The following is a 25767-nucleotide window of genomic DNA, read 5'->3' as shown; positions in this document are numbered from 1 at the left end:
GTGTGTGTGGTGTGTGTGTGTGTGTGTGTGTGTGTGTGTGTGTGTGTGTGTGTGTGTGTGTGTGTGTGTGTGTTTTGTTTTGTTTTTGGCATAGTAGCAATCGAAATGAAAAGTCTGAAAAAGAGAAAATGTTAAAATATTGATCTGAGGGATCTTTTTCAAATAATTAAGAACCTCATTCAGAGTATGTGAGGGGGTAAGAACATAAAAAGAAGAGTAAGGGTCTTTAGTATAGTAGTATATTCACAGTAACTGGTTTTTTAAAAGCTCCTTCTTTATAGCAATAATCAAAGCAAGGCAAAAAAATCCATTTGAGTAGATTTTTTTTTTAAGATTTTATTTATTTATTCATGAGAGACAAGAGTGAGAGAGAAAGAGAGAAAGAGAGAGAGAGAGAGAGAGAGAGAGGCAGAGGGAGAAGCAGGCTCCCAAGGAGCAGGGAGCCTGATGCGGGACTCGATCCCAGGACCCTGGGATCATGACCTGAGCTGAAGGCAGACGCTTAACCATCTGAGCCACCCAGGCGTCCTTGAGTAGATATTTTTTAATATGAATAATTAAAATGGGGGATGGAGAGGCATAAGATTAGTGGTATTAAATGAACGTCCATCATCCAATGGTTCTTTCTAGAAAGCTCCTTAACTGACAATATAGCACTGAAGAAACAACACATAATTCAGGTTCTAAGTGGTTATCCTAGTACAGATTTATATGTGCTGTCCTTATTGTCACTTCCCTGTTCCCATTTCCTCTCCCAAGCCTAAACTGAGCATCTTTTCCAGTCTCCACCTGGCCCTTTGACTGGGTGGGGAGTCTTTCCTAGCCCAGATTCTATGGTCTCAAAATGAAAATACTTTCCTAGCAGCCTTACTTCCCAAGCTCTGTGCCTGTGAGCTCTCAAAGTAGCCTTTTTCTGATTCTGAAACCACACCTTTCAGCAATTTTTCTTTCTAGGAGACACTGGGTCTCACTCAGTTTCTTTTCTTTTTTTTTCCTGTTTTTAAGAAAGAGTGAGATTTGCCCGAAACCCCTGTCCCTCTGTTCAATCTGAGGGTTTCACAGGCTCCTGTAAGGATACTGTTTTTCTGCTAAAAGCTCGCAAGCTCCTTATAATTAATAGGTCATTTGACTATTTGCATCTTATTATTTCACTTCCCCTAATCCCTGGGGATCCAAACAAAATTGTTCAGATAATGCAAAGTCCTGACTCACGGTGCCCCATTTTTACAATATATTCCTCTGATACCAGCTAAAAGCTCCTCTGTCACTTCATGCCCCAATTCTTGTTTCACAGTGAAGGAAAGTAGTAACTCAGCTTGCTGGATCTGGACCCATTTATGGTGTCTCTAAATGATCTCAGTGATGATGACAGGATCTTCAATAACAAGGACATAAAGCAGACACAGATGTACACTCATACTCAGCTAGCAGATGCCAAAAAAAGTGTTACTGTTCTTCTAGATCTTGCTGACCAAGTCAAATGAACTGAGCATTACATTATGACTATGGTATGCTGTAGCTGTAATTTTTAAAAAACCTTTGACTTGTGAGAGAAATAAAAGGAAGCAGCACACATTGAATAAAAAAGACTGGTCATAGCTATTTTTATGAGTGCTCCTAAAAATCAGACTAAACAGTGAAAAGTCCCATTGAAAAAGGGAGTAGAGCAAAGAAACATAAATTATAGGCCTGATTATCAAGAACCTATCTCAATCTAAGGAAGCTTTCCAAAAAATTGCATATAATTACTCTAAACTGCTTAGAGCTCTGTGGTAATTTAACTATGAATGTAGCTGCTATCAATGCAATGCAACAATTAAAATTATATATTAGATAAGAATTGCTAAAAGATATGGTGGAATATAATCATAACCACACTATCAAAGTCTAGCCATGAGAGCAGATACGAAAATGAATAAAACAGTGTGATGTATGTAGTTTCTGCTTTAGTGATGGGAAACTGACAACAAGCACAGTACCTTGCACATGGTAGGTGATCACTGTTAACTGCTTCATAAAGATCTGAAGTGAATTAAATGTCAGCTGATCTGCATAGCACTCTGGATGGATGCATTTTAAAAACAAGGCAATTCAGTGGTTTCCATGACCTTATTTCAAATTATGGTTTCAAACAAAACCCAATGTTTTACGGACACAGTTTTGTCATTTAGGATTTTTCTAAGAACTGGGAGAGAGGTACTAAAGACAGGATCTTCTACCTATCCAAGGTAGGGAACAAACTAATCTTATTAATGATAGGAACACTGGAGCAGTGACTAGGTCAGTGAATCTGGATGAAGTAAAGGGTTCACTCACTGCAGAAGCTGACAACCCAAACTAGAGGCTTTTCCAGAGAAAGACATGTTTGTCATTTATGCTTCAACTGTCTATCCTCGAGAGTAATTGTTCGCAAAGTGTGGTCCCTTTCAAGAGCTCTGCAAGTTCAAAGTTATTTTTATAATAACACTATCTTTTTCACTCTCATTCTCTTACAAGTGTACAGGTTTTCCAGAGGCTACATGATGTGTTGTGATGTCACTGTTCTGACAGCTTACAGAATGTGTGAAAAAGAATTGAGACCAGTTGTCCTCAGTTAAGCCAGACACTAGAATTTGCAGAAACAGGAAACAATGCAACTCTTCCCACTTAGTTTTTTGGTTTGAAAAGGTTATTTTTCATAAAACATGTGGTATACAATGGCTTACTATTTTTAATGAATAAATACACAAACAAAAAAAAATCTTAGTCTGGGTTTCTAATACAGTTAATATTGATAGATCTAAATCATATAATCAAAAGCTCTTTAGAGTCATCAATAATTTTTAGAAGTATAAATGAGTCATGAGACCAAAAAGTTTGAGAACTACTGCTCTGGAATCTTTACTGAATTGCACTGGAACTATCTGCTCATTCTTTCCCAGCAGCCTACAAATGCTTTGAGAACAGGAACGAACCCTCTCATGTTCATCTCGGTATAGTCCCAGTACTAACTATAGTCCTTTGTTGTTTGCAAATTAAATGAACAAGTCTTGCCATATTCATAACATCAAAAACTTAAATCCAAGATCCATATACTAAATACAGTGGAGTACATGTCTCCTAAAAATGACAGATGAGAAGGTAAGCAGACTCTGAAGTTGTTCCCTACTTACATATTGATTTCTACAGCTAACAGAAACAACACAATGCCATTAATGGCTTGTGGAATTGGTTTTATTGCTTGATAATCACCCTACATTTATTTATATGGGCCAGGTGTAAGAAAAACTGGAAAAGAATCTGGAAAAGTAGAAACATGTGGTCAGATTATAGATGAATATTTCCTTTCCAATTTCATTTGCTGTTGCTGATTAATGTTGCTTGTGTAATAAACATATTAGTCCAGTAGAGCTCTGGACTGTAAGGAAAAAATAAAAGAACCGTTCCTTTGTTTGCAGAGATGAAATAACCAAAGGAGAGTGAGGGGCTACGGTGTGGACATTTATCACTGATCTCTCTTCTCAAACAAGCAAACACATATAGTTCTAATGCAGGAATCTACAGGAAGAAGACAATAGAATAGTCTCAATTCTTTCTGAAGTCCAATAAAGTACTTGGACTTCAGAGTACATGGGAAAACCATTTATACCTCATTTTCTTAAACACTTACATCCATGCATATAGTAAATACTAGAGCATCTTCTTTTAAAAAAACGAATAAAATTATTCAGGACAATGCTACAGTATTTTCCACAGGAAGGTATATTTGTTCATTCCTTCATTCATTCAAAAGACACTCATTTTGGTAAACAAATAAAACAAACATTTGATACCCTCCACATGTAAGGGGCTTTGTGGTAGACATACCTGTAGAAGAAACAAATGAATCAGACATGTGCCTGATTTTTTTTAAATTTTATTTTATTGTTATGTCACCATACATTACATCATTAGTTTTTGATGTAGTGTTCCATGATTCATTGTTTGCATATAACACCCAGTGCTCCATGTAATACCTGCCCTCCTTAATACCCATCACCGGGCTAACCCATCCCCCCACTGCCTCCCCTCTAAAACCCTCAGTTTGTTTCTCAGAGTCCATAGTCTCTCATGGTCTGTCTCCCCCTCCGATTTCCCCCCCTTCATTTTTCCCTTCCTACTATAATCTTTTTTTTTTTTTTAACATATAATGTATTATTTGTTTCTGAGGTACAGGTCTGTGATTCATCAGTCTTACACAATTCACAGCGCTCACCATAGCACATACCCTCCCCAATGTCCATCACCCAGCCACCCCATCCCTCCCACCCCCCACCATTCCAGCAACCCTCAGTTTGTTTCCTGAGGTTAAGAGTCTCTTATGGTTTGTCTCCCTCTCTGGTTTCATCTTGTTTCATTTTTTCCTCCCTTCCCCTATGATCCTCTGTTTTGTTTCTCAAATTCCTCATATCAGTGAGATCATATGATAATTATCTTTCTCTGATTGACTTATTTCGCTTAGCATAATACCCTCCAGTTCCATCCACATTGTTGTAAATGGCAAGATTTCAGTTTTTTGATGGCTGCATAATATTCCATTGTGTATAACACACACACACACACACACCCCACATCTTCTTTATCCATTCATCTGTTGATGGACATCTTGGCTCTTTCCATAGTTTGGCTATTGTGGACGTTGCTGCTATAAACATTGGGGTGCACATACCCCTTTGGATCACAACATTTGTATCTTTGGGGTAAATACCCAGTAGTGCAATTGCTGGGTTGTGGGGTAGCTCTATTTTCAGCTTTTTGAAGAACCTCCATACTGTTTTCCAGAGTGGCTATGTGCCCGATTCTTTTTTTTTTTTTTTTAAGATCTTTATTTATTTGACAGAGAGAGACCGCGAGAGAAGGAACACAAGCAGGGGGAGTAGAAGGAGAAGCAGGCTTCCTGGAGAGCAGGGAGCCCGATGTAGGGCTCGATCCCAGGACCCTGGGATCATGACCTGAGCTGAAGGCAGAGCTTGATGACTGAGCCATCCAGGTGCCCCCCCCCCTTTTTAAAGATTTTATTTATTATGTGCCCAATTCTTAAGAAGCTTATATTTTAGTAGGGTTCATTGTAATGCACATAAATAAGACAAAATCAAAAGTGGTGAAAATTATAAATTATTATGGGTATGACGGGCTTAGAACATCTAGACAAACCATCTGTTTCATATGTGTTATATGATCAATATTACTAACACTCAGTGTCTCACACAGAGGAGATAAAATATAGTCACACATGTGTGCTGACATATGTGTATGTAAATAAAAACTAAAAAGACCCTCTGAATGTATAATTTGTAATAAAGAACCAGCCTTATGGTTAGTACCAAAGAACATTCAAGATGACAGATGAGATATTTTTGGAAAAACAAGGAACCTGGTATTGCACATAATAATAGTGATAAACCACAGTAAATTCTAACAGTTCTAAACCATAATAGAAAACCTAAAGAAAAGCTGTAATTATACACTGCTTTAAGCTAGTTTGGATTTAACTACCTCAATTTGTGTCCATAAAACCAGCTTCTACAACCTGTTTTTAAGTGGACAGGATTCAGAGAATATTCCTATAATATTGTGCTATCGGTACTTGAACATGAATATGAGTGCTACAAGACAGTAATCTTCAGACTGAGGTACACCTACCCTGAGAGTACACAAAGACTTTGCAGAAAAAGTGCTTGTGCTTTCAGTTCTGCAACAATCCTTTCAAAACAGTCTTCTAACTTAAAATTTTACCAAATGCATCTTCTGGTCTGGAAACTTCTCTGGAGCACAGCACAAAGGGACACCTATAGAAAGACTTAACTCCTGAGAGGGTCCCCAAGAGAGCAGAGGAGAAACAGCTTCAGAACCAGTGCAGGAAGCAGTGCTTGTTTCTTCATCTGGGAACAACTCAGGGCAAGCTGCTGTGCCTCATCTCTTTTAGGAGTGAAATGGTTGCCAAAGAGATATGTATTTACACATTTACTTAAGTTGAAAAATAAAGTCAGACTATTCCTGAATGTCTGATTTAGGTGACTGGTTTGCCAATGGTGACTTTTTTAGATTATATGGCAAATGTTAATATATATCTTCTGCAGTTATTTAAACCTTGAGTATGAATTTGTAGATGGCAGCTTTAAAATGTGTGAAGAGGTACTTAGTTTTTAAAAATCGTTTTAGAACTATCAGAAAGATGAATTAAGAAAACAGTCCCATTTTACAATAGCAACAAAACAAATAAAGTACTTAGAAATAAATTTAACCAAGAAGGTAAAAAATCTGTACAGTGAAAACTGTGAAACACTGATTAAGTAAACTGAAAAAGATATAGAAATAAATAAATGGAAAGAAATTCCATGTCCTGGAAGAATTAATAATACTTTCCAAAGCAATCTACAGATTCAAGGTAATCTCTATCAAAATCCCTATGGCATTTTTCACAGAAATACAAAAAACAATCCTAAAATATATATGTAAGCACAAAAGACCCTGAATAACCAAAGCAATCTTGAGAAAGAAGAACAAAGCTAGGGGCATCGTGATCCCTGATTTCAAACTATATCACAAAGCTAGAGCAATCAAAACAGTATGGTATTTGCACAAAAAGCAGACACAGAGATCAAAAGAACAGAAAAGAGAGCCCAGAAAAAAAAAAAACTAATATGGACAATTAATTTTCAACAAAGGAGCCAAGAGTATGCAGTAGGGAAAGGATCTCTTCAATAAATGGTTCTGAAAAAACTGGATATTCACATATAAAAAATTAAACTGGACCACTAGCTTACATTACACACAAAAATCAATTGGAAATGGATTAAAGATTTGGATGTAAGACCTTAAACTATAAAACTCCTAGAAGAAAACATAGTGGGTAATCTCGCTATTGGTCTTAGCAGTTTTTTAAATTTTATGCCAAAAGTGAAGGAGATGAAAGACCTGTATTCCAAAACTATAAAAGATTGATTGAAAAAATAGAAGATGACACAAAAAATGGAGATATTCCATGCTTATGGATTGGAAGAACCAATATTGTTAAAAAGTCTGTACTATCCAAAGCAATCTCCAGATTTAATGCAATCCCTATCAAAATGCCAACATTTTTTCACAGAACTAGAATAAATAATACCACAATTTGTATGGAGCCACAAAAGACCCTGACTAGCCAAAGCAATCTTGAGAAATAACCGAGCTGGAGATATCACAATCCCAGATTCCAAGATCTACTACAAAGCTGTAATAATCAAAACAGCATGGCATGGGCACAAAAAACAGACACACAGATCAGTGGAACAGAATAGGCCAAGGAATAAACCCATACTTATCTGGTCAATTAATCTATGACAAAGGAGGCAAGAACACACAATGGAGCAAAGACAGTGTCTTCAATAAATGGTGCAGGGAAAACTGGACAGCTTATGCAAAAGAATGAAACTGGACCATTCTATCATACACAAAAATGATCAAAATGGATTAAAGACCTAAATGTGAGACATGAAACCATAAAACTCTAGAAGAAAACATAGGCAGTAATTTCTATGACATCAGCCATAAAATATTTTTCTAGATATATCTTCTCAGGCAAGGGAAGGAAAAGCAAAAATAATGAAATTCCATCAAACTAAAAAGCTTCTACACAGCAAGGAAACTGTCGACAAAACAAAAAGGTAACCTATGGAATGGGAGAAGGTACTTGCAAATGATATATCCAATAAGGGGTTAATATCCAAAATATATAAGGAACTCATACAACTCAATAGCAAAAATCCAAATAAATTAAAAAATGGGCAAAGAACCTAAACAGACATTTTCCCAAAGAAGACATACATATATATGGCTAACAGGTACATGAAAAGGTGCTTGACATCACTAGCCATCAGGGAAATGAAAATGAAAACCACAATGAAATATCACCTCACACCATCTACTATCAAAAAGACAAGAAGTAACAAATGTTAGCAAGGATGTGAAGAAAAGGGTACTCCTGTACACTGTTGGTGGGAATGTAAACAGGTACAGTCACTATGGAACGCAATATGGAGGTTCTTCAAGAAATCTTTAAAAACTACATTATCTAGCAATCCCACTTCTGGGTATATATCCAAAGGTAATGAAATTACCATCTCTAAAGAGATATCTCAACTCTCATGTTCACTGTGGCATTATTCACAATAGCCAAGGTATGGAAACAACTGAAGTGTCTGACAACAGATGAGCAGATAAAGAAAATGTGATATATATATATACATATATATATATGATGGAATATTATTCAGCCTTAAAAAAGGAAATCCTGCTATTTGCAACAACACAGAGAACCCGGAGGGCATTACACTAAGTGAAATAAGCCAGACAGAGAAAGACAAATACTGCATGGTATCACTTATATGTGGGATCTAAAAAAAAAAAAAAAAAAAAAGCTGATCTTTATATAAACAAAGTAGAGAGGTGGTTGCTGGAGTGGGGGTGGGGGCAGGAAACAGGAAGAGGGTGGTAAAAGGGTATAAACTTTAAGTTATAAAGATGAATAAGGTCTGTGGATGTAATACATAACATGGTAACTACAGTTGATAATCCTGTATTGTATAAGTAAAATTTGCTGAGAGAGTAGAACTTCAGTGTTCTCACACACACAAAAGGTGAATATGTGAGGTGATGGATATGTTAACTTGGTGGGAATCCTTTCACAATTTAGACATGTATCAAATATCCATGTTGTATAATTTATGTATCTTACAATTTTGTCAATTATACCTCAACAAGCTGAGAAAAGGTTGATAATATTTGCTAAAGTAAGTGCTAGGACTGCTCTTTATATGAACAAACTAGTTGTACATAATTATTTTAGGAGATAGAAGAGCTCTGAGATTTGAAGTAAAAAGAATGCAAGCACAGTGATTAAGGTAATTTTTTTTGGTTGATAGTTTCTCCAACACAGAGAATGTTTCTTGAAAAAAACACTATGTGTGGACCAGGGTTGAGGTAATAGTTTGTGTTCTTTGCTGGAGAGGCAGTGTGGCATTGGGCTTTGCACCTTCCTGACTTTTCTGAGCTTCAATTTTCATGGCTGTAAAATAGAGATTATAATCCCAAAACCTATAAGCTTACCATGTGAATTAGAGCCAACAGATGCAAACTTACTTCGGTGCTTGGCAGTACTCACTGACACTAAATTAAGAATGGTGGTCATAGTACAGTTTCCTGTATTTTAGATCTTTGAGCTGGGTGAGGAAAACCACAAACTGGAACTCAAATTATTTATTGCCCTTGTTAGGTGAAAATTTAGCTCCTGATCCATCACCTATGATATGTATTTTGAGTCATTTTTTCCAGTAGTGTGGACAGATTTTAGCTAATTTAGTCATGGTCTCCTACCTGATGTTTTCTGTGAAAAAAGTGGATGGCCCTGTAGGTTAGGAGTATAAGCTATGTCCAGTAGATTGGGGTATAATCCATTATTGCTTATGAACAACTGGCTGAGTTAATTTTCAGTCATAGTACCATTGTTAGCAAAACATCTAACATGCAAAGCCTTGCTACCCATAATCAGTCCTGGCATCACCTGGGAGCTTCATATAATGCAAAATTTGAGGTGCATCCCCATCTACTGAATTGGAAGCTGAAATTTAACAAGACTCCTAGGTGATCCAAATGCACCTTAAACTGTGAGAAGCACTGATAAAGAATAGGCCATTTGCAGGGAAGATAAAATCACCAGGTATAGCTATAACTCAGGTGGGAACTTTCTGATGCCCCTGCTTAACTAGAGCTGACTAAGGCAAAATGATCGTGTCTAACTCTAATGATAGACTGACATATATAAATGTCCATAAGCACACACACTCACTGTTCTCAACTAGGGGTGATTTCGTGCCCCAGGAGACACTGGGCAATGAATGTCTAGAGACATTTTTGGTTGTCAGTGGGGAGAGGGGGGCTGCTACTGGCATCTAGTGAGTCGACACCAAAGATGCTGCCAAACATCTTAAAATGCACAGCACAGCCCCCCACAACACAGAATCATTTGACTCAAAATGCCAATAGTGCTAAGGTTAGAGAAACCCTAGCATAGATTATGCAAAGATCCCTACATAAAGGTGTGTTAATTGGAACTATTCATGAGAAAAGGAGCAATAATTTGACTACACAGCTCTGAAGGGATGAATTTTGTATCTGGGCATTCTGCATCTTAAGGTCTATGCAGCTTTCAAGACTATGTGTAGCCTGGTTAAAAGCTCTCAAAATCATTTATCTGATTTTGCTAGCAAACCCAGAGTCAATGATAATCCATATTAGCATATAAAATCAGTCAGCATCACTGCCTAAAACCTGTTACTATGCAAAGAAAAATAATGGAGACAGAAAATTAAGGTGCTATTTCATTTAAAACCCAGTCCAACTGAAGAAGAAAGCAGGCATAGGACCCTCAATTCCATTCCCTCCTTACCAAAAGACACCAATAATCTATACCTTCATTTTCCACATCCACAATCCCTTGTCTGCAATTTTCAAAAATCTAAGAACTATGCAATATTCTTTTCTAAATTGTGGCTGAACTTCTTATCTGAACTCATCATCTGGCAGCAAAGCCTGAACAGAGGTGAGGCTATTCATTATCTTAATTATCCCACTTAGTGTAACTATTCACATGGTTCACTGCAGAAGTATTCAGAGGTTTGCTTAAGGAGGTGGTGCCACAGGCCTTGCTGGAACTGTTATATATGATAGATGCTCCTTACTGCCTTTCTAAAATCTGAAAAACTATAATTTTGAAAACATTTGGCTTCAAAAGTTTTAGATACGTGATTATGGACCTCAAGTGACTAAAATACAGTCTACAGCAAATATTTGCTGAACACATTCATATACATTTGAAAAAAGAAAAGACACACACACACACACACACACACACACACATACACACAAATCCCTACATTAGTAATTAGCAGTATGACAATCAGTTTCCTTATTTAGGGCACTGTGTACAAGCCAGGCTTGCAGCTTCAAATCCTATAAGGACCTGCTAACTTTGCATAGAAATGCCTTTCTTCAAGTCCGTAAACTAACCTCAAACTCAAACTCAACCTTCTTGATATAAGGCAAGAAATAGGGAATGATTTAGGGTAAGCCCCCTGACTATACCAGAAGTGCTAATTCCACTTCAGTAGTATAATCAGCCTCTCTCTCTCTCACACATACACACACACACACACACATAGTGTGTAATAGCATTACAGACACCCACTGGCTCTGAGAAGGTTCTGTTAGGGCCTCTCTCCTATACTCAGTTCTCACTGGTTGCTTGCCTTAAGCTCCTGAGTTGATGGTTGGGAGTGTAACTCTTTCTGCATATAAACTATTTTCCTCCCTGACAGGCCTTACCTGACTAGCCTGTTGACTGTCTTATCGTGTGCTCATGGGACTGGCCCAGGGAAATAGCAGGTTGTTAGGAAATAAGTAGTAAGGAATTACTGAGAGCAAATGTATTCAAATTGCCAGTTTTATGTGCCTACCTTGTAGGATGGGGGCTTGGGAACAGAAAGGGATGCCAGCTGATTTCTAGAAACCATCAAAAAGATACATGACCTTGCAACCATGATGAAAAAGATGCATCCAATGCTTGCTGCCAAAAACAATGAACACAATGGAAACAATTTAAACTTCTTCAAAATCTTTTTTTGCCAGTTATAGCTCTGCCAAGATTCACTAATCACCATTCAATTTTAATGCTTTTTTCATTACACTGCAAAATAATTTTCCTTCTTTTATATCCTAAGAAAATACATGTCCTTTTCCTGAAAATGAAATGGCACATGGTATTACTTAATAAGTTGAAAACAAATCCTGAAAAGTTTTTGTGAAACTGTTCTCTAATAAAACTCTAAGAACTGTGATGTAGAGAGGGGAAAATATTTCACTGCAGTTATGCTCAGAGCGTTGTTACATATGATTCTAGGGGCGCCTGGGTGGCTCAGTCGTTAAGTGTCTGCCTTCGGCTCAGGTCATGATCCCAGGGTCCTGGGATCGAGCCCCGTATCGGGCTCCCTGCTCAGCGGGAAGCCTGCTTCTCCCTCTCCCACTCCCCCTGCTTATGTTCCCTCTCTCGCTGTGTCTCTGTCAAATAAATAAATAAAATCTTTTAAAAAAATATGATTCTAATGCTAAGGTGGGAGGAAGAAACACTTTGCCAAAGTTTTTGTAACTATTTCACCACCAAAGCAGTTTGCCTGTGGACGTATCTACCAGTGGTTTGTGAAGTCTCATGACCATTCAGGAAGGAGACGCCATCTTTCTCTTCTCAGGTGTCTCAAATAGGGAGTGGGAAAGGGCCAGAGGCCATGGGCAAGCCTCTTGCCAAGCCTGTGGATGAGATCATCATCAACTCCACCCCAGCATCCAGCTCAGCTTCTTTAGAGCTTCACAGGCTGCAGCCCTTGGACCAGCCTCCTGTCAGGTTCTCAAAACAGGAGAAAATAAAGTGGATCCTCCCCCCCAAAAAAAAATTGGGAATTCTTACATTATACTGTTATTTTAAACATGCTCGTCTTATGTAGTGTAATTAAGGAAAAGAGCAGATTAGGATCTCAAGAAAGACTTTTCCAAGAAGACTCTTTCAAATTAGTTTCCTTTTAAAATGTCCTTACAAATCCTTAAGCAACTTTCAAAAAGAAAGTCTTATGGTAAGGATCAAAGACATGCATTGGGTAAGTAACTCATTCCTAATAGAAAAGATATAGTAAAATATTATGACCTCTCTCTGCTTGATCAGAAAACAAACTTTTCACCCATAACAAGTCCTTTAGTTCAATTCTTCAGGAATTCCATTCTATTTTAGTTTCTGTATAACAATATTCAAAGCTGTAATTATATCCTCTATAATCAGCCCATTCCCAATGTAATTAAGAGTGCCACAAATTTAAAGCTATGACCTCACTGCTGAGGAGAAAAGTGTGTGGAAGAGATAATTTATATTACATGTAAATAGACATCCTTTTATGCCAACAAATTTAAAACATTAAAGAAAAAAGTAACATTATAATAGAATCATCATGTTCCTGATAGTTTTTCTTCCATCATTTCTAGCATCTGACTCTAATCAATAAACTCTTTCCTATTAAAACCTGTGCTCTTGCTGTACGTTATGAAAACTCTAAACCCCTTCAGATGCCTCTCAATTCTCCTCATTCAACTGCCAGTCCACTATGGGGATAAAGATATATGTGAGGTGAGTGATTCCTGGCACAATGTTATGCTAGTGTAAACCAAGTTTTAATTGGCAGAAAAGTCCATCAGTGAAGTGTGTAACTTCTAAGCAACGTGAATAGAATTTTATCTCAATTAAGAATCAAGAATTTTTTTTTAAAGATTTTATTTGACAGAGAGAGAGAGACAGCGAGAGAGGGAACACAAGCAGGGGCAGTGGGAGAGGGAGAAGCAGGCTTCCCGCCGAACAGGGAGCCCAATGTGTGGCTCAATTCCAGGACCCAGGGACCATGACCTGAACCAAAGGCATACGCTTAACGACTGAGCCATCCAGGCTCCCAAGAATCAAGAAATTGTGGACAAACTTAATGTGCCACATATTATAATGGTTCAAGCAAAACATTTTTTTAAAGATTTTGTTTATTTGACAGAGAGAGAGAGAGAGCACAAGTTGGCAGAGAGGCAGGCAGAGGGAGAGGGAGAAACAGGCTCTCCTCTGAGCAGGGAGCCCAACATGGGGCTTGATCCCAGGACCCTGTGGGATCGTGACCTGAGCCGAAGGCAGCTTCTTAACTGACTGAGCCACCCAGTGCCCTGCAAAATATTTTATAAATGTAACCACAGCCACATTAATAAGAAAGGACAACAACAATAACTAACACTTACCAAATGCTTACTATGTGCCAGCACTATGAGAATCTTAGACGAATTATCTCATTTAATTTTCACAAATGGCCACTGAGATAATACAATTATTGTCTCCATTTTTCATATCAGGAAACTGAAGCTCAAGGATGTTAAATAACTGCCCAGGTTAATTAGCTGGTAGAGTAGGGCCAATATTGAAGCCAGGTCACCTTGAAACTCTTGTTTTTCCAGCTTTCAGGCTAGACTGTCTATGGGTTCTGTTACACAAGCAATTTAAACCAACTATTTTTTACCTTTACTCTTCCACTAAGGCTCCTGGTGAACTACAACTATTACCAATCAACAAGGGGTGGGGGGAGAGGGAGTAGTGAAAGCAAAAAAGCAAGATAACTGTTTACCAAGATTCTCTCCTCCAATCAAATTCAGGAATTCCTTTCCATATTCTGTATAGCTAATCAATTTTTTTAAATTACACAAATGTTTAGTCACAGTTGATAAGTTGCTGAAGCACCAATCACAAAATAGAACACACTCTTGTATTTTTCAGATTAAAGAAGCTGATTGACCAAGAAACCAAGTCCCAGGAGAAGAAGGAGCAAGAAAAGGAAAAAAGGGTCACTGCCCTGAAAGAGGAGCTGACCAAACTGAAGTCTTTTGCTTTGATGGTGGTGGACGAACAACAAAGGCTGACAGCACAGCTTGCCCTTCAAAGACAGAAAATCCAAGACCTAACCACAAATGCAAAGGAAACATATGCTAAACTAGACCTCGCTGAAACCCGAGTTCAGGAAGAAGAGCAGAAGGCAACCAGATTAGAGAAAGAACTGCAAACACAGACCACAAAGTTTCACCAGAACCAAGAAACAATTATGGCAAAGCTCACCAACGAGGACAGCCAAAATCGCCAGCTTCGACAAAAGCTGGCAGCACTCAGCCGGCAAATTGATGAGTTAGAAGAGACAAACAGGTCTTTACGAAAAGCAGAAGAGGAGCTGCAAGATATAAAAGAAAAAATCAACAAGGGAGAATATGGAAACTGCGGTATCATGGCTGAGGTGGAGGAGCTCAGGAAACGTGTGCTAGAAATGGAAGGGAAGGACGAAGAACTCATAAAAATGGAGGAGCAGTGCAGAGATCTCAATAAGAGGCTTGAAAAGGAAACATCACAGAGTAAAGACTTCAAACTCGAGGTTGAAAAACTCAATAAAAGAATTATGGCTCTGGACAAATTAGAAGATGCCTTCAACAAAAGCAAACAAGAATGTTACTCTCTGAAATGCAATTTAGAAAAAGAAAGAATGACCACAAAGCAGTTGTCTCAAGAACTAGAGAGTTTAAAAGTAAGGATCAAAGAGCTAGAAGCCATTGAAAGTCGGCTGGAAAAGACAGAATTCACCCTTAAAGAGGACTTAACTAAACTGAAAACATTAACTGTGATGCTGGTAGATGAAAGGAGAACAATGAGTGAAAAATTAAAGCAAACTGAAGATAAGTTACAAGCTGCTTCTTCTCAGCTTCAAATGGAGCAAAATAAAGTGACAACAGTTACTGAGAAGCTAATTGAGGAAACAAAAAGGGCACTGAAATCCAAAACTGATGTGGAAGAAAAAATGTACAGTGTCACCAAGGAGAGAGATGATCTAAAGAACAAACTGAAAGCAGAAGAAGAAAAAGGAAATGATCTCCTGTCCAAAGTTAATATGCTGAAAAATAGACTTCAGTCATTGGAAGCAATTGAGAAAGATGTTCTAAAAAACAAATTAAATCAAGATTCTAGTAAGTCTACAACAGCATTACACCAAGAAAACAATAAGATTAAAGAGCTCTCTCAAGAAGTGGAAAGACTGAGACTGAAATTAAAGGATATGAAAGCCATTGAGGATGACCTTATGAAAACAGAAGATGAGTATGAGACTCTAGAACAAAGGTATGCTAATGAACGAGATAAAGCTCAATTTTTATCTGAAGAGCTGGAACATGTTAAAATGGAACTTAACAAGTACAAGTTAGCAGAAAAGACAGAGTCCAGCCATGAACAATGGCTTTTCAAAAGGCTTCAAGAAGAAGAAGCTAAATCAGGGCACCTCTCAAGAGAAGTGGATGCACTGAAAGAGAAAATTCATGAATACAAGGCAACTGAGGACCTAATATGTCATCTCCAGGGAGATCATTCAGTTCTGCAAAAGAAACTCAATCAACAAGAAAACAGGAACAGAGATTTAGGAAGAGAGATTGAAAATCTAACTAAAGAGTTAGAGAGGTATCGGCATTTTAGTAAGAGCCTCCGGCCTAGTCTCAATGGAAGAATCATCTCTGACCCTCAAGTATTTTCTAAAGAAGTTCAGACAGAAGTAGCAGACAATGAGCCACCTGATTATAAGAGTCTTATTCCTCTGGAACGAGCAGTCGTCAACGGTCAGTTGTATGAGGAGAGTGAGGACCAGGATGAGGAACCTAATGATGAGGAATCTGTACTATCCTTCAAGTGCAATTCATCTACTCCCTGTCCTGTTAACAGGAAACTATGGATTCCTTGGATGAAATCTAAGGAGAGCTATCCTCAGAATGGAAAAATACAAACTAAACCCAATGGCAACTTCATGCAACCTGGAGATCTAGTCCTAAGCCACATGCCTGGACAGCCACTTCATATAAAAGTTACTCCAGACCATGTCCAAAACACAGCCACTCTTGAAATCACAAGTCCGACTACAGAAAGTCCTCACTCTTACACAAGCACTGCGGTGATACCAAACTGTGGCACCCCAAAGCAAAGGATAACCATCCTCCAAAATGCCTCCATAACACCAGTGAAATCCAAAACTTCTGAAGGCCTCATGAATTTAGAGCAAAGTATGTCCCCAATTACCATGGCAACCTTTGCCAGAGCGCAGACCCCAGAGTCTTGTGGTTCTGTAACTCCAGAAAGGACAATGTCACCTATTCAGGTTTTGGCTGTGACTGGTTCAGCAGGCTCTCCTGAGCAGGGACGTTCCCCAGAGCCGATAGAAATCAGTGCCAAGCATGCGATTTTCAGAGTCTCCCCTGACCGCCAGTCATCATGGCAGTTTCAACGTTCAAACAGCAACAGTTCAAGTGTGATAACTACTGAGGATAATAAAATCCACATTCACTTAGGAAGTCCTTACATGCAAGCTGTAGCCAGCCCCGTGAGACCTGCCAGCCCTTCAACACCACCACAGGATAACCGAACTCAAGGCTTAACTAATGGGGCCCTAAACAAAACAACCAATAAAGTCACCAGCAGTATTACTATTACACCAACAGCCACACCTCTTCCTCGACAATCACAAATTACAGTAAGTAATATATATAACTGACGACTCTCACCCTCATCCGGTCTATAGTGCTATTTTTGCAAGGAACTCAATCCTTTTTAATTATCCCTCCACATCCCCCAAAAGACTGATTGAACTTGTACTTTGGGAAGGTTTGTGCATGAACTATCCAAGAGTATCTGAAACTAACTAAGTGTTGCCTGCAATAGTCATACCAAGTGTGCACTTACTGTATATCTTTTCATTTACATACCTGTATGGAAAATATTTAGTCTGCACTTGTATAAATACATCTTTATGTATTTCATTTGCCATAACTCACATTAATTTCACTGCAACTTGTCTTGATGAAATACTTTAACATTTTAAAGCAGTAAATAATTTGTTATTTTTACCATTGCTTGCTGAATTTTTTTTTTTTGGTCATTTTGTATTATATTTTTGCATGTATAATAGAATTTTACTTCCTGTTCACAAGGTCTATTAATTCTTCCTTAAAAACAAGTAGGACCTACTTCCCACTTCCCATTTACAGTCAACTTCTGATCACATGTTATTAGAGGAAGAGGAAGTGGCTCAAATAAATAAAATTTATGTCTCTTTGTTTTTAAAGTGAACTGTAAGATCTCTCAGGAGCAAACTTAACTTCCTGCTTGAGATGTATCAGTATCCTTGGTGCCCAGCAAAGTGCTTAGCACATATTGAGAACTTAATAAATGTTTATTGACACTAAGTGAATAAAACTAAGTAATTTGCTTTTAATAAGCACATATGAGCTGATGGTGAAAGTAAAAATGAAATGTGACAGGAAGCCAGAAAAAGCACATTTGAAAACACAAGTTACCTTGACAATCAAGAGTTGACTGTATTTCTACTATAGGCGAAAACCCTCATAAAACATATGTGTTTGCATCCAAACCTGAAATTAGCCACTATGATATATGCTCTTGAACACTGCTTCAAAGCAAAAATGTCATTCTTGTTTTTTTTTCCTATCTGGATCCCAAAATAGTTTGGATTATTTAAGGTAGGTGCTTCCTATCTTGCTTATAAATTGGCTATATTCAGAAGCTTACAATGTAATTGCATTTTCCCCCCACCTCTAAACAAGCAAATAGAAGCCAAAGATAGTTTCAAACACAAGTTACAGAAAAGGCATATTTAAAAAAAAAAAATCATACATTATGTTAGTTGAGGAAAATTTCTTCTGTGATTATTGTTATGCCATTTACAAGATAAGTGAGAAAAATTTAGCCAAAGCATTCTAAGAATTCTGATACTTACATTATAGGACTCTTTGAAAATGATCTATATTTCCATAGCAGAGAACAACAGTTTTCAGAGGACCATTTTAAATTACAAATCTGGTCCCCAAGTTGAATTAAAAAAAAAAAATCAGACAAAATAGCTCATTATCAGTTTCCCCTTTCCAACCTCATAATTGTTAATTTAGTTTGGTCAATTTTACTGTCAGCTGCTGATTTTAAACACAATTCATTTAGACACCCAGGCAAACTGTGAAGATCTTTAGAAGTAAAAGAAATCTTCCATGATTATCCTCCTTTTCCCTGCAAAATCAATTTCATGATAGCAAAGCGAGTATTTGTTGACAGAAACACTTCCATGGTGATGAACGGCAACACCAATGCTGTGGGCTTGCATCATCATTAAATAAATTTGGATAAAAGCTGAGGCTGGTGATGAATGAGAAAGCTTCTGTTTAAACACATTTATCTTGGGAATTGGCAGTGACCCAACTGTGTTACAAAATACATGATGGTCTAAATGTTTTTCAAAACTATTTTTATTTATTTATTTATTTTTAAAGATTTTATTTATTTGAGAAAGAGAGAGAGAACGAGGAGCAGGGGCTGGAGGGAGGCAGAGGGAGAGAGAGAAACAGGCTCCCTGCTCAGTAGGGAGCCTGATGCAGGGCTCTATCCTAGGACCCTGAGATTAGGACCTGGGCTGAAGGCAGATGCTTAACCAACTGAGCCACCCAGGCACCCCAAAACTATTTTTATTCTTAAGTCACCTTGGGCTAGAACTTTAGAAGAAACTACATACTTAATTTTACATTTTTCAAAGTAGACATTGATAATGCTACTGCCTAAGATGCTTTTTTAGATATTATCAAGAGAGGGTACACATAACATGTTGAGTGTGACAGAAAGTAGAAAGAACGAAAGAACAAAGTCTTCGCAGCGCTTCCCAACTTTTGTCACGTAATGGCCCAGAGAGAAAATATGTTGCCCCATCTGCTGAGGGGACATCCATTCCTGGCACACCTGTAACTAACAGAGTTTGAAAAGCTCTGGGCTCTTGAATAGTCCATCCCTTTTGTAAGGGTTCAATTTCTCATGTGAGCCAGAACAATTCTCTACAATAAAGTTAACACCATAGGATCTGTGCTCCATGATTATAATGCACAAATTCTCATTTCATCATCTGCTCTAGATATTTACTACAAATAGGCATCCCAAGTGATTAACGTTACTAAAAGTTTACTGGACTTTCAAGGAACTGAACCTCTTTTAGAGGTTCTTCTACTGGGAGGAAAACTTCAGTATAATAATTCACATCACCATCAGAATTTAGGAACACTGTCATATTAATAACATAGATTATTAAAAGTGTTACTAATTAAAATTTATGGTAAAGACAGCATCATTTCTGAAAAAAAAAAGCATCTGTCCCTTTCCATAAAATCATACATTAAAAAAGAGCATTTTCCCATTCACACATTCTAGACTTTTAGTCCTCAATTTCAAAGTTAAATTTTTATTTATTTTTTTCCTAAATATTTTATTTTACAGAGAGAGAGACAGTGCGTGCACAAGCAGGGGGAGAGGGAGGGTGCCTGGGTGGCTCAGTCGTTAAGCGTCTGCCTTCGACTCAGGTCATGGTCCCAGGGTCCTGGGATCGAGCGCCGCATCAGGCTCCCTGCTCAGCGGGAGGCCTGCTTCTCCCTCTCCCTCTCCCCCTGCTTGTGTTCCCTCTCTCGCTGTCTCCCTGTCAAATAAATAAATAATATCTTAAAAAAAAAAAAAAGGCAGGGGGAGAGGGAAAGGGAGAAGCAAACTCCCTGCTGAGCAGGACCCTGGGATTGTGACCTGAGCCGAAGGCAGATGCTTAACTGACTGAGCCACCCAAGTGCCCCTCAAAATTAAATTTTTATAACCGTGTGTATGTTTCAAAGGTTATAGAACTTTCTTTTTCATTTTTATATAATCACAGAAGAACCTTGAAAGCCAGGAAGGAGGAAGAAAGTCACACTGGAAAATCTTCATGAGATATGTAAGGGTGGAAGTTTGTTTTCTTGGAAAAAGGAGACCCATGAGAGACTCACAGAAGACAGTTTTTATATACATCTGATAAAATACCTTCCTTTCATTTCATCTGAAGTCCCAGCTTCAGAACCAATTTTCATTTTACTCAGTTCCCCTATCTCTTTAATTTTTTAAGCTGCAGCATCCTACCATAGATTTAAACGATTTTCCATACTCTTCTGTCTTTTTAAGAACAGTGGCAAAACTCCGAGGTTGCCTCTTCCCTGGGGGCAATGGCAAAAATAAAATCATCACCCTTACTAGGACAATGTGCATTACTATAGTTGGATCTGTACATATAAAGGAAGGTCTCTATTTGTTCAAGATGATGACAGGATTACATAAATCTACTCAGAAGGTCTCTACAACTATACTTCACAACGCCAAGACATTAGGACATAGGTCTTCATGTCACCCAAAGGATAAAAAGTAGGTTGTACTATAAGATGGTCATAAAAGGGATATTTCATTAAAAAATTCTTAGAATTGAAGCCTAAGGATTTAATGATCTTTACTGACTGACGGAGAACTCCAGACAAAAACATATTTTTGGTAGCTTCTTTGATTCTGAATCTTTACAGTGAGTCTCCTCTGAAACTTAGAAGACAAAGGCAGGGAAAGATCTTTAAATTAACAACATTCTAATTTCCCTATACCTTGGTTTCTGTTATTGTTTTTCCCTCCAAAAGTCATTTTGCTTTGCAATCCTAAAAGAAAACATAATCAGGCAAAAATGCATGCCCAAAACATTAAGATCCTGTGTTTCTCAAAGTAAAATCCAACATACATGTATAGGAATCTCCAAGGGTAGGACCCAGGAAGCTGCACCTTTAACAAATTACTCTGCTGATTAGTATGCACTCTAAAGTAGGAATTTCACTGTTTAAGAAATTCCTACATTGATAAACATTAGCAAATGTGTTCTGACGGTAGTCCTGCTCTATCAGAATGAATTACACCTGTCCAAGGAAGTGTGACTATTCTGCCCTCTAGTGGCTGGCATGACACATAGAAAGCTCATTCCCCAGGTTTTCTTTTTATTCAGAAGAAAAGCTTAATAAAAACTATCGCTTTATAGGGTGGGAAGGTTCCTAGTTTTACAACTGTAGCAAAGCATAGATGCCTGAATTTTTAGCTGAGCAGTAGCAGGCTGTCTGACACCTACAAGCTGTTTCTCCCTCAGATCCCAGGCTCTCAATAACCCTACAGCATTTCTTGGGAATAGTCCAGAACACACATTAAAGAGAGCAGTTTGGATGAACCAAAACAAAGGACTCCATTCACCTTAGGCCACAGTGGAGCAAATGCCAAGAAAAGAGCAAGGAAGATAAGTGGTTCAATAAAGTCCCCAATCTTAAACTCCCTTAAATTCATTTTCATTTAAACTCCAAATCTTTTCCTTTCCAACTGATGGACCCTTCCACTGTGCAGTGAAATTAATCAGAGCAGGCATCCCCCAAAGGCAACACTGTAGGGCACAGAATCCTTAGGGAGTCCAGCCAGTTAATTGGCCAACACTTCTAAGTACTTTATCATTTGCTAATGAACTTTAACACTGTTCATATGGTAGCACATATAAATCTGTCAACATTCCATCAGGACACTAGTTTTTACACTTAAAATGGTGCCATAAAAATGTACTCTAGGCTACAGTCAGCTATCCTAGGAATAATCTTTACTTGTAGCTTCATTTTAAAATTTCACTTGTTTTTTTAATAAAATTATTGATCAAGAGAAATAAAATTTGATTAAGGCAGTTTTTGAAAGCTTTTTAAGTTTTCCTATTTTAGTAATTTTCCTTTTCTCCCATAGTCAAATGGTCCTGTATGATATTTTTGTAACGTTATCTAGGATTTTTTTTGCCTCTGAGTTCTATTTTGCTTTTGAAAGCCTAGTCATCTTTGCATAACTAACAATGTATACAGGCCCTACAAATCTACAAAGGCTGTTTCACTTTGCATTCCTTAGGCCTCTGGAAAGGTGGAATGGGTTCACTGACATGCCACTCATATGTCTCAGTGACATGCACGGTGTCTTCTCTTCAAAGCACCACATGGACACAACTGGTTAATCCACTGATCATGACATCCACTGAACTACCTGTCTTCTACCGACACTGGGGCAGGTATGGAGAGAAAAGATTCACTGCCCTTGAAAGGAAGGAGACAAGAAACAAAAGAGTATTAGATAACATTTAGTCAAGTGCAAACTAAATTCATACAGTAAACTAGAGATTAAGCAGGACTAAACAGTAGATTAATCAAGGCTTCACAGAGCAATTGAGGCTTGAAATAGGCCAAGGAAAGATTTAGAGAAGTGGACTTAACGGGGTGGGAGGGAACATTTGAAGCCAGCAAACAAGATCAGGTTCCAGTTCATGCCCTTCCCAGTCAGCTCTGGGGCCCTAGAAAAGTCATTTAATTTTTGTGAAATAAAGAGAACTGGACTTGGTGATCTCTAAGATCATATCTAGTTCTAACTTCCAATGATTTCTGAATTTTCTCCATGTCTTGACACCCTTTTTAAATTGCTAAAAATTCCTTTGGGAAATAAGGTTGGGCATAAATAAACCGATTATCTGCATGAGTTTCCTTTCAGAAATTAAATTTCTTCTTCCTCATTTTCCCACTTGCAGGTGTCCTAACTACTAGATGGTCACTAATGATGTGTTTCTTTAAAATTCTATGAATCAGCCTTTTAATCTTCAACATATCAGCTCTTTTCTTTTTAGAGCAAACTTTCTCAACCTCAGGACTATTGATAGTTTGGATCTGATGATTCTTTGTTGGGGAATGATGTCCTGTGCACTCTAGGATGTCTAGGAGCATTCTTGGCTTCTACCCACTAGATGCCAAGCAGCATCCCCCAACTGTGACAAACAAAAATGGCTCCTGACATAGCCATATGTTCTCTAGGGGTAAAATCACCTCCATTTGAGAACCACTGCATTAGGGAGATGGACTGACTAACTCTATGAGCCAGTTCCTCTTTTACAGGACTTGCTGTGGGAAAAATTTAACAGCTCATTTGAAAAGTCTTATGTCTGGTATGTAAAGATGAAAATCTTGAGTCTGACTAAACATAAGCCTCAAAGCAACTTTAAAAATCTGCACTGAAGACTTTAGTTGTTTCTACTAATTTGACAGATTGGCCCAAAGCATGTGTGTATTTGACATTTATATTTGGGTTAATATGCTGTACCTTTGTTTCTTTCAATACCACATTACAAACTTGAGCTTTCAGATGAGCTTTCCATTTCTCACATGCCTTCAAGAGAAGAAAGAAAAGTCTAGAGAACCAATCACCCTTGCCTTAGTGGGTGAAAAGGGTTTCAGGAGGATTCCTAAGAACTTAAGAGATAACCCTTTACTGTCTAGACCTTTCCAAAGAGTCCTCTCTGAGAAGTTTCAATTCCCTCTGTAGTAGCTTATAACCACCAGAGGCACAAATGTCTTCTATTAGAATACAAGCATTCTTCATTCTTCAACAAATCAGCTACAAGAATGAACCAACAAATATTTATGAAGTACCTAATATTACTCATTGCTGTGCAAGGCAGTTATGCAAGTCTAAGATTTAGAATCTAGGGTGGGAGTTGAGGATTACCTTAAAAGGTAATTAACAGCATAACACAGAGAAGGAATTCTTAGATAATAAGTACTACAGGAATTTGGAGGAGGAGCACGTTACTCTGGGGGCAGGTTCAGGGGTTAGGTTTCAGAAATAGATGAGAGATGAGGAAGAGTAGGATAAAGAGAGGACAAAAGGAGTTCCAGGGAGGTGCCCACAAGAGCAGAGGTGTGAGGGCAGGTAGGAGAGGAAAAAAACAATGTTCAAGGAACAATGAGCAGTGCAGTGTGGCTGCAACTGAGATGGCTGGGGCAGGGTTAAGGCTTAAGGGCCCAGTCCTGTTGGACTGTGAAGGGCCTCGAATATAGTGCTAGGGAGCATTCTGTCTCACTTCAGAGAAGTGAGATAATGGAAACAACTAATACTTTATACACTTATTTCACAACAACCCTATAAAGTAGGTATCTTCACAATTTTAGAGATAAAAAAATTTTAATTCTGAGATGTAAGGAAAATTTCTTCAGGTTGTTCTGTTAGTATGTGACAAAAACGAGATGTCATAACACAAATCTACTTATATCGTCCCATTCTCTTTCCAGAGAAACATACTGAGAAGCTACCACAGTACAAGTGGAAAGCATAATAAATTGCTTTTGAACCTCTCCCATTACTTAAGGGCATAGACAGGTTGCCTAACGTTACATCCCTGTACTCACTCTTATCTCAAAAGTCTCCCACTTTAGCCAGAACACTTGGAATGCCCCTAAATATACACAGGACTTTCCCCTACCTCCTCCCCACTGCTCTACATGGATAATTTTCTCTTCTCTCATCAAGTGACTCACACTGAAAAGTCTGGCTCAAGCCCTACCTTTTCTGAAACCTTCCATGATCATCACTACAGTCCAGAGGGTTGGAAGGCTCCCCTTCCAACTCCTCCCATCTCCCTGAGGTTACTGTTTGGGGAATAAGAGATAATGTTGAGAGGCCATGCCCCACATAAATGGGCAGGCATGGGGAAGATGGACTTGGGGATGTGCTGTGGATAGGACACGGGAGAAAGCAAGACCAAGGAGAAGCACAATTCCTCATCATCAGGAAAATGCCAGGCATGCAGAATGAGCTTGGAGTATGAGGTACCTGATTGGCTCAGAGGTGGCTGGAGAGCACAACAACAGAAGTGAATAAAAATGATCCACAGAGGGAACAACACGACCATGCATATCAAAGCTCAAAAGTAAGTAGTGCCTTGATAGTCCTGATAGTGACCCAACACCTCCAGAAAAGACAATCAAAGGATTAAATTCTAGCCACCATAAAGACAAGCACCAGCAACTTAGGGACTTCTGCCTCTGCAGAAGACCAGAAAATCTTCCAGGATGGTATTCCTTAATTCAGGATTTCCACTTCTCAAGCAACACCATTATCTTAAAAGGAAAGAATGATGGTCCCAAAATCACCTTAAAAGAAAAAAAAGAAGCAGCAGTAGCACTGTTTATCTTTCGAGCTCAGGGGGGAAAGTGTTAGGTTTCAACCCTGTCAGTCTCTAAATTCTGCTTCCAATTCAGGATGAAATAACTGTAAACCAAGGAAACATCACAAATAAAATTGACATTTTAGAGAAAGTCGTCAAGTCGGTCTTCAATGTTATCTCTCGTAAACAAATGCATAAAAACACTTGCTTCAATGCAACCACTCTTTAAACAACTCACAACAATTCC

General features: G+C 38.2%; 2 protein-coding genes across 6 annotated transcripts in view; one reads left to right on the top strand and one right to left on the bottom strand.

Annotated features, from left to right (window-relative positions):
• The window catches only part of CMSS1 (cms1 ribosomal small subunit homolog), a 377448-nt gene that overhangs the window by 332975 nt on the left and 18706 nt on the right, over positions 1-25767 (bottom strand). The gene's annotated exons all lie outside the window — the stretch shown is intronic.
• The window catches only part of FILIP1L (filamin A interacting protein 1 like), a 53250-nt gene that overhangs the window by 14699 nt on the left and 12784 nt on the right, over positions 1-25767 (top strand). Inside the window, exons 1-3 of one of the 4 annotated variants that reach the window (XM_073892653.1) lie at positions 13206-13222; positions 14396-17168; positions 22445-25667. In XM_073892653.1, coding sequence (XP_073748754.1) covers positions 14511-17168; positions 22445-22474 — 2688 coding nt within the window. In that variant the 5' untranslated portion in view covers positions 13206-13222; positions 14396-14510 and the 3' untranslated portion in view covers positions 22475-25667. Of the gene's footprint in view, positions 1-13205; positions 13223-14395; positions 17169-20384; positions 22175-22444; positions 25668-25767 lie in introns of those variants that run through there. The other 3 variants (XM_073892651.1, XM_073892650.1, XM_025873337.2) reach the window with 3 other exon arrangements.

The sequence above is a fragment of the Callorhinus ursinus genome, unplaced genomic scaffold, assembly GCF_003265705.2.
Source record: "Callorhinus ursinus isolate GAN/ISIS: 27379988/994484 unplaced genomic scaffold, GSC_fseal_2.0 scaffold1, whole genome shotgun sequence".
In the NCBI taxonomy this organism is placed as follows: Eukaryota; Metazoa; Chordata; class Mammalia; order Carnivora; family Otariidae; genus Callorhinus; species Callorhinus ursinus.
Note: the sequence above shows the minus strand (reverse complement) of the source record. Positions and strands in the feature narration are given on the sequence as shown.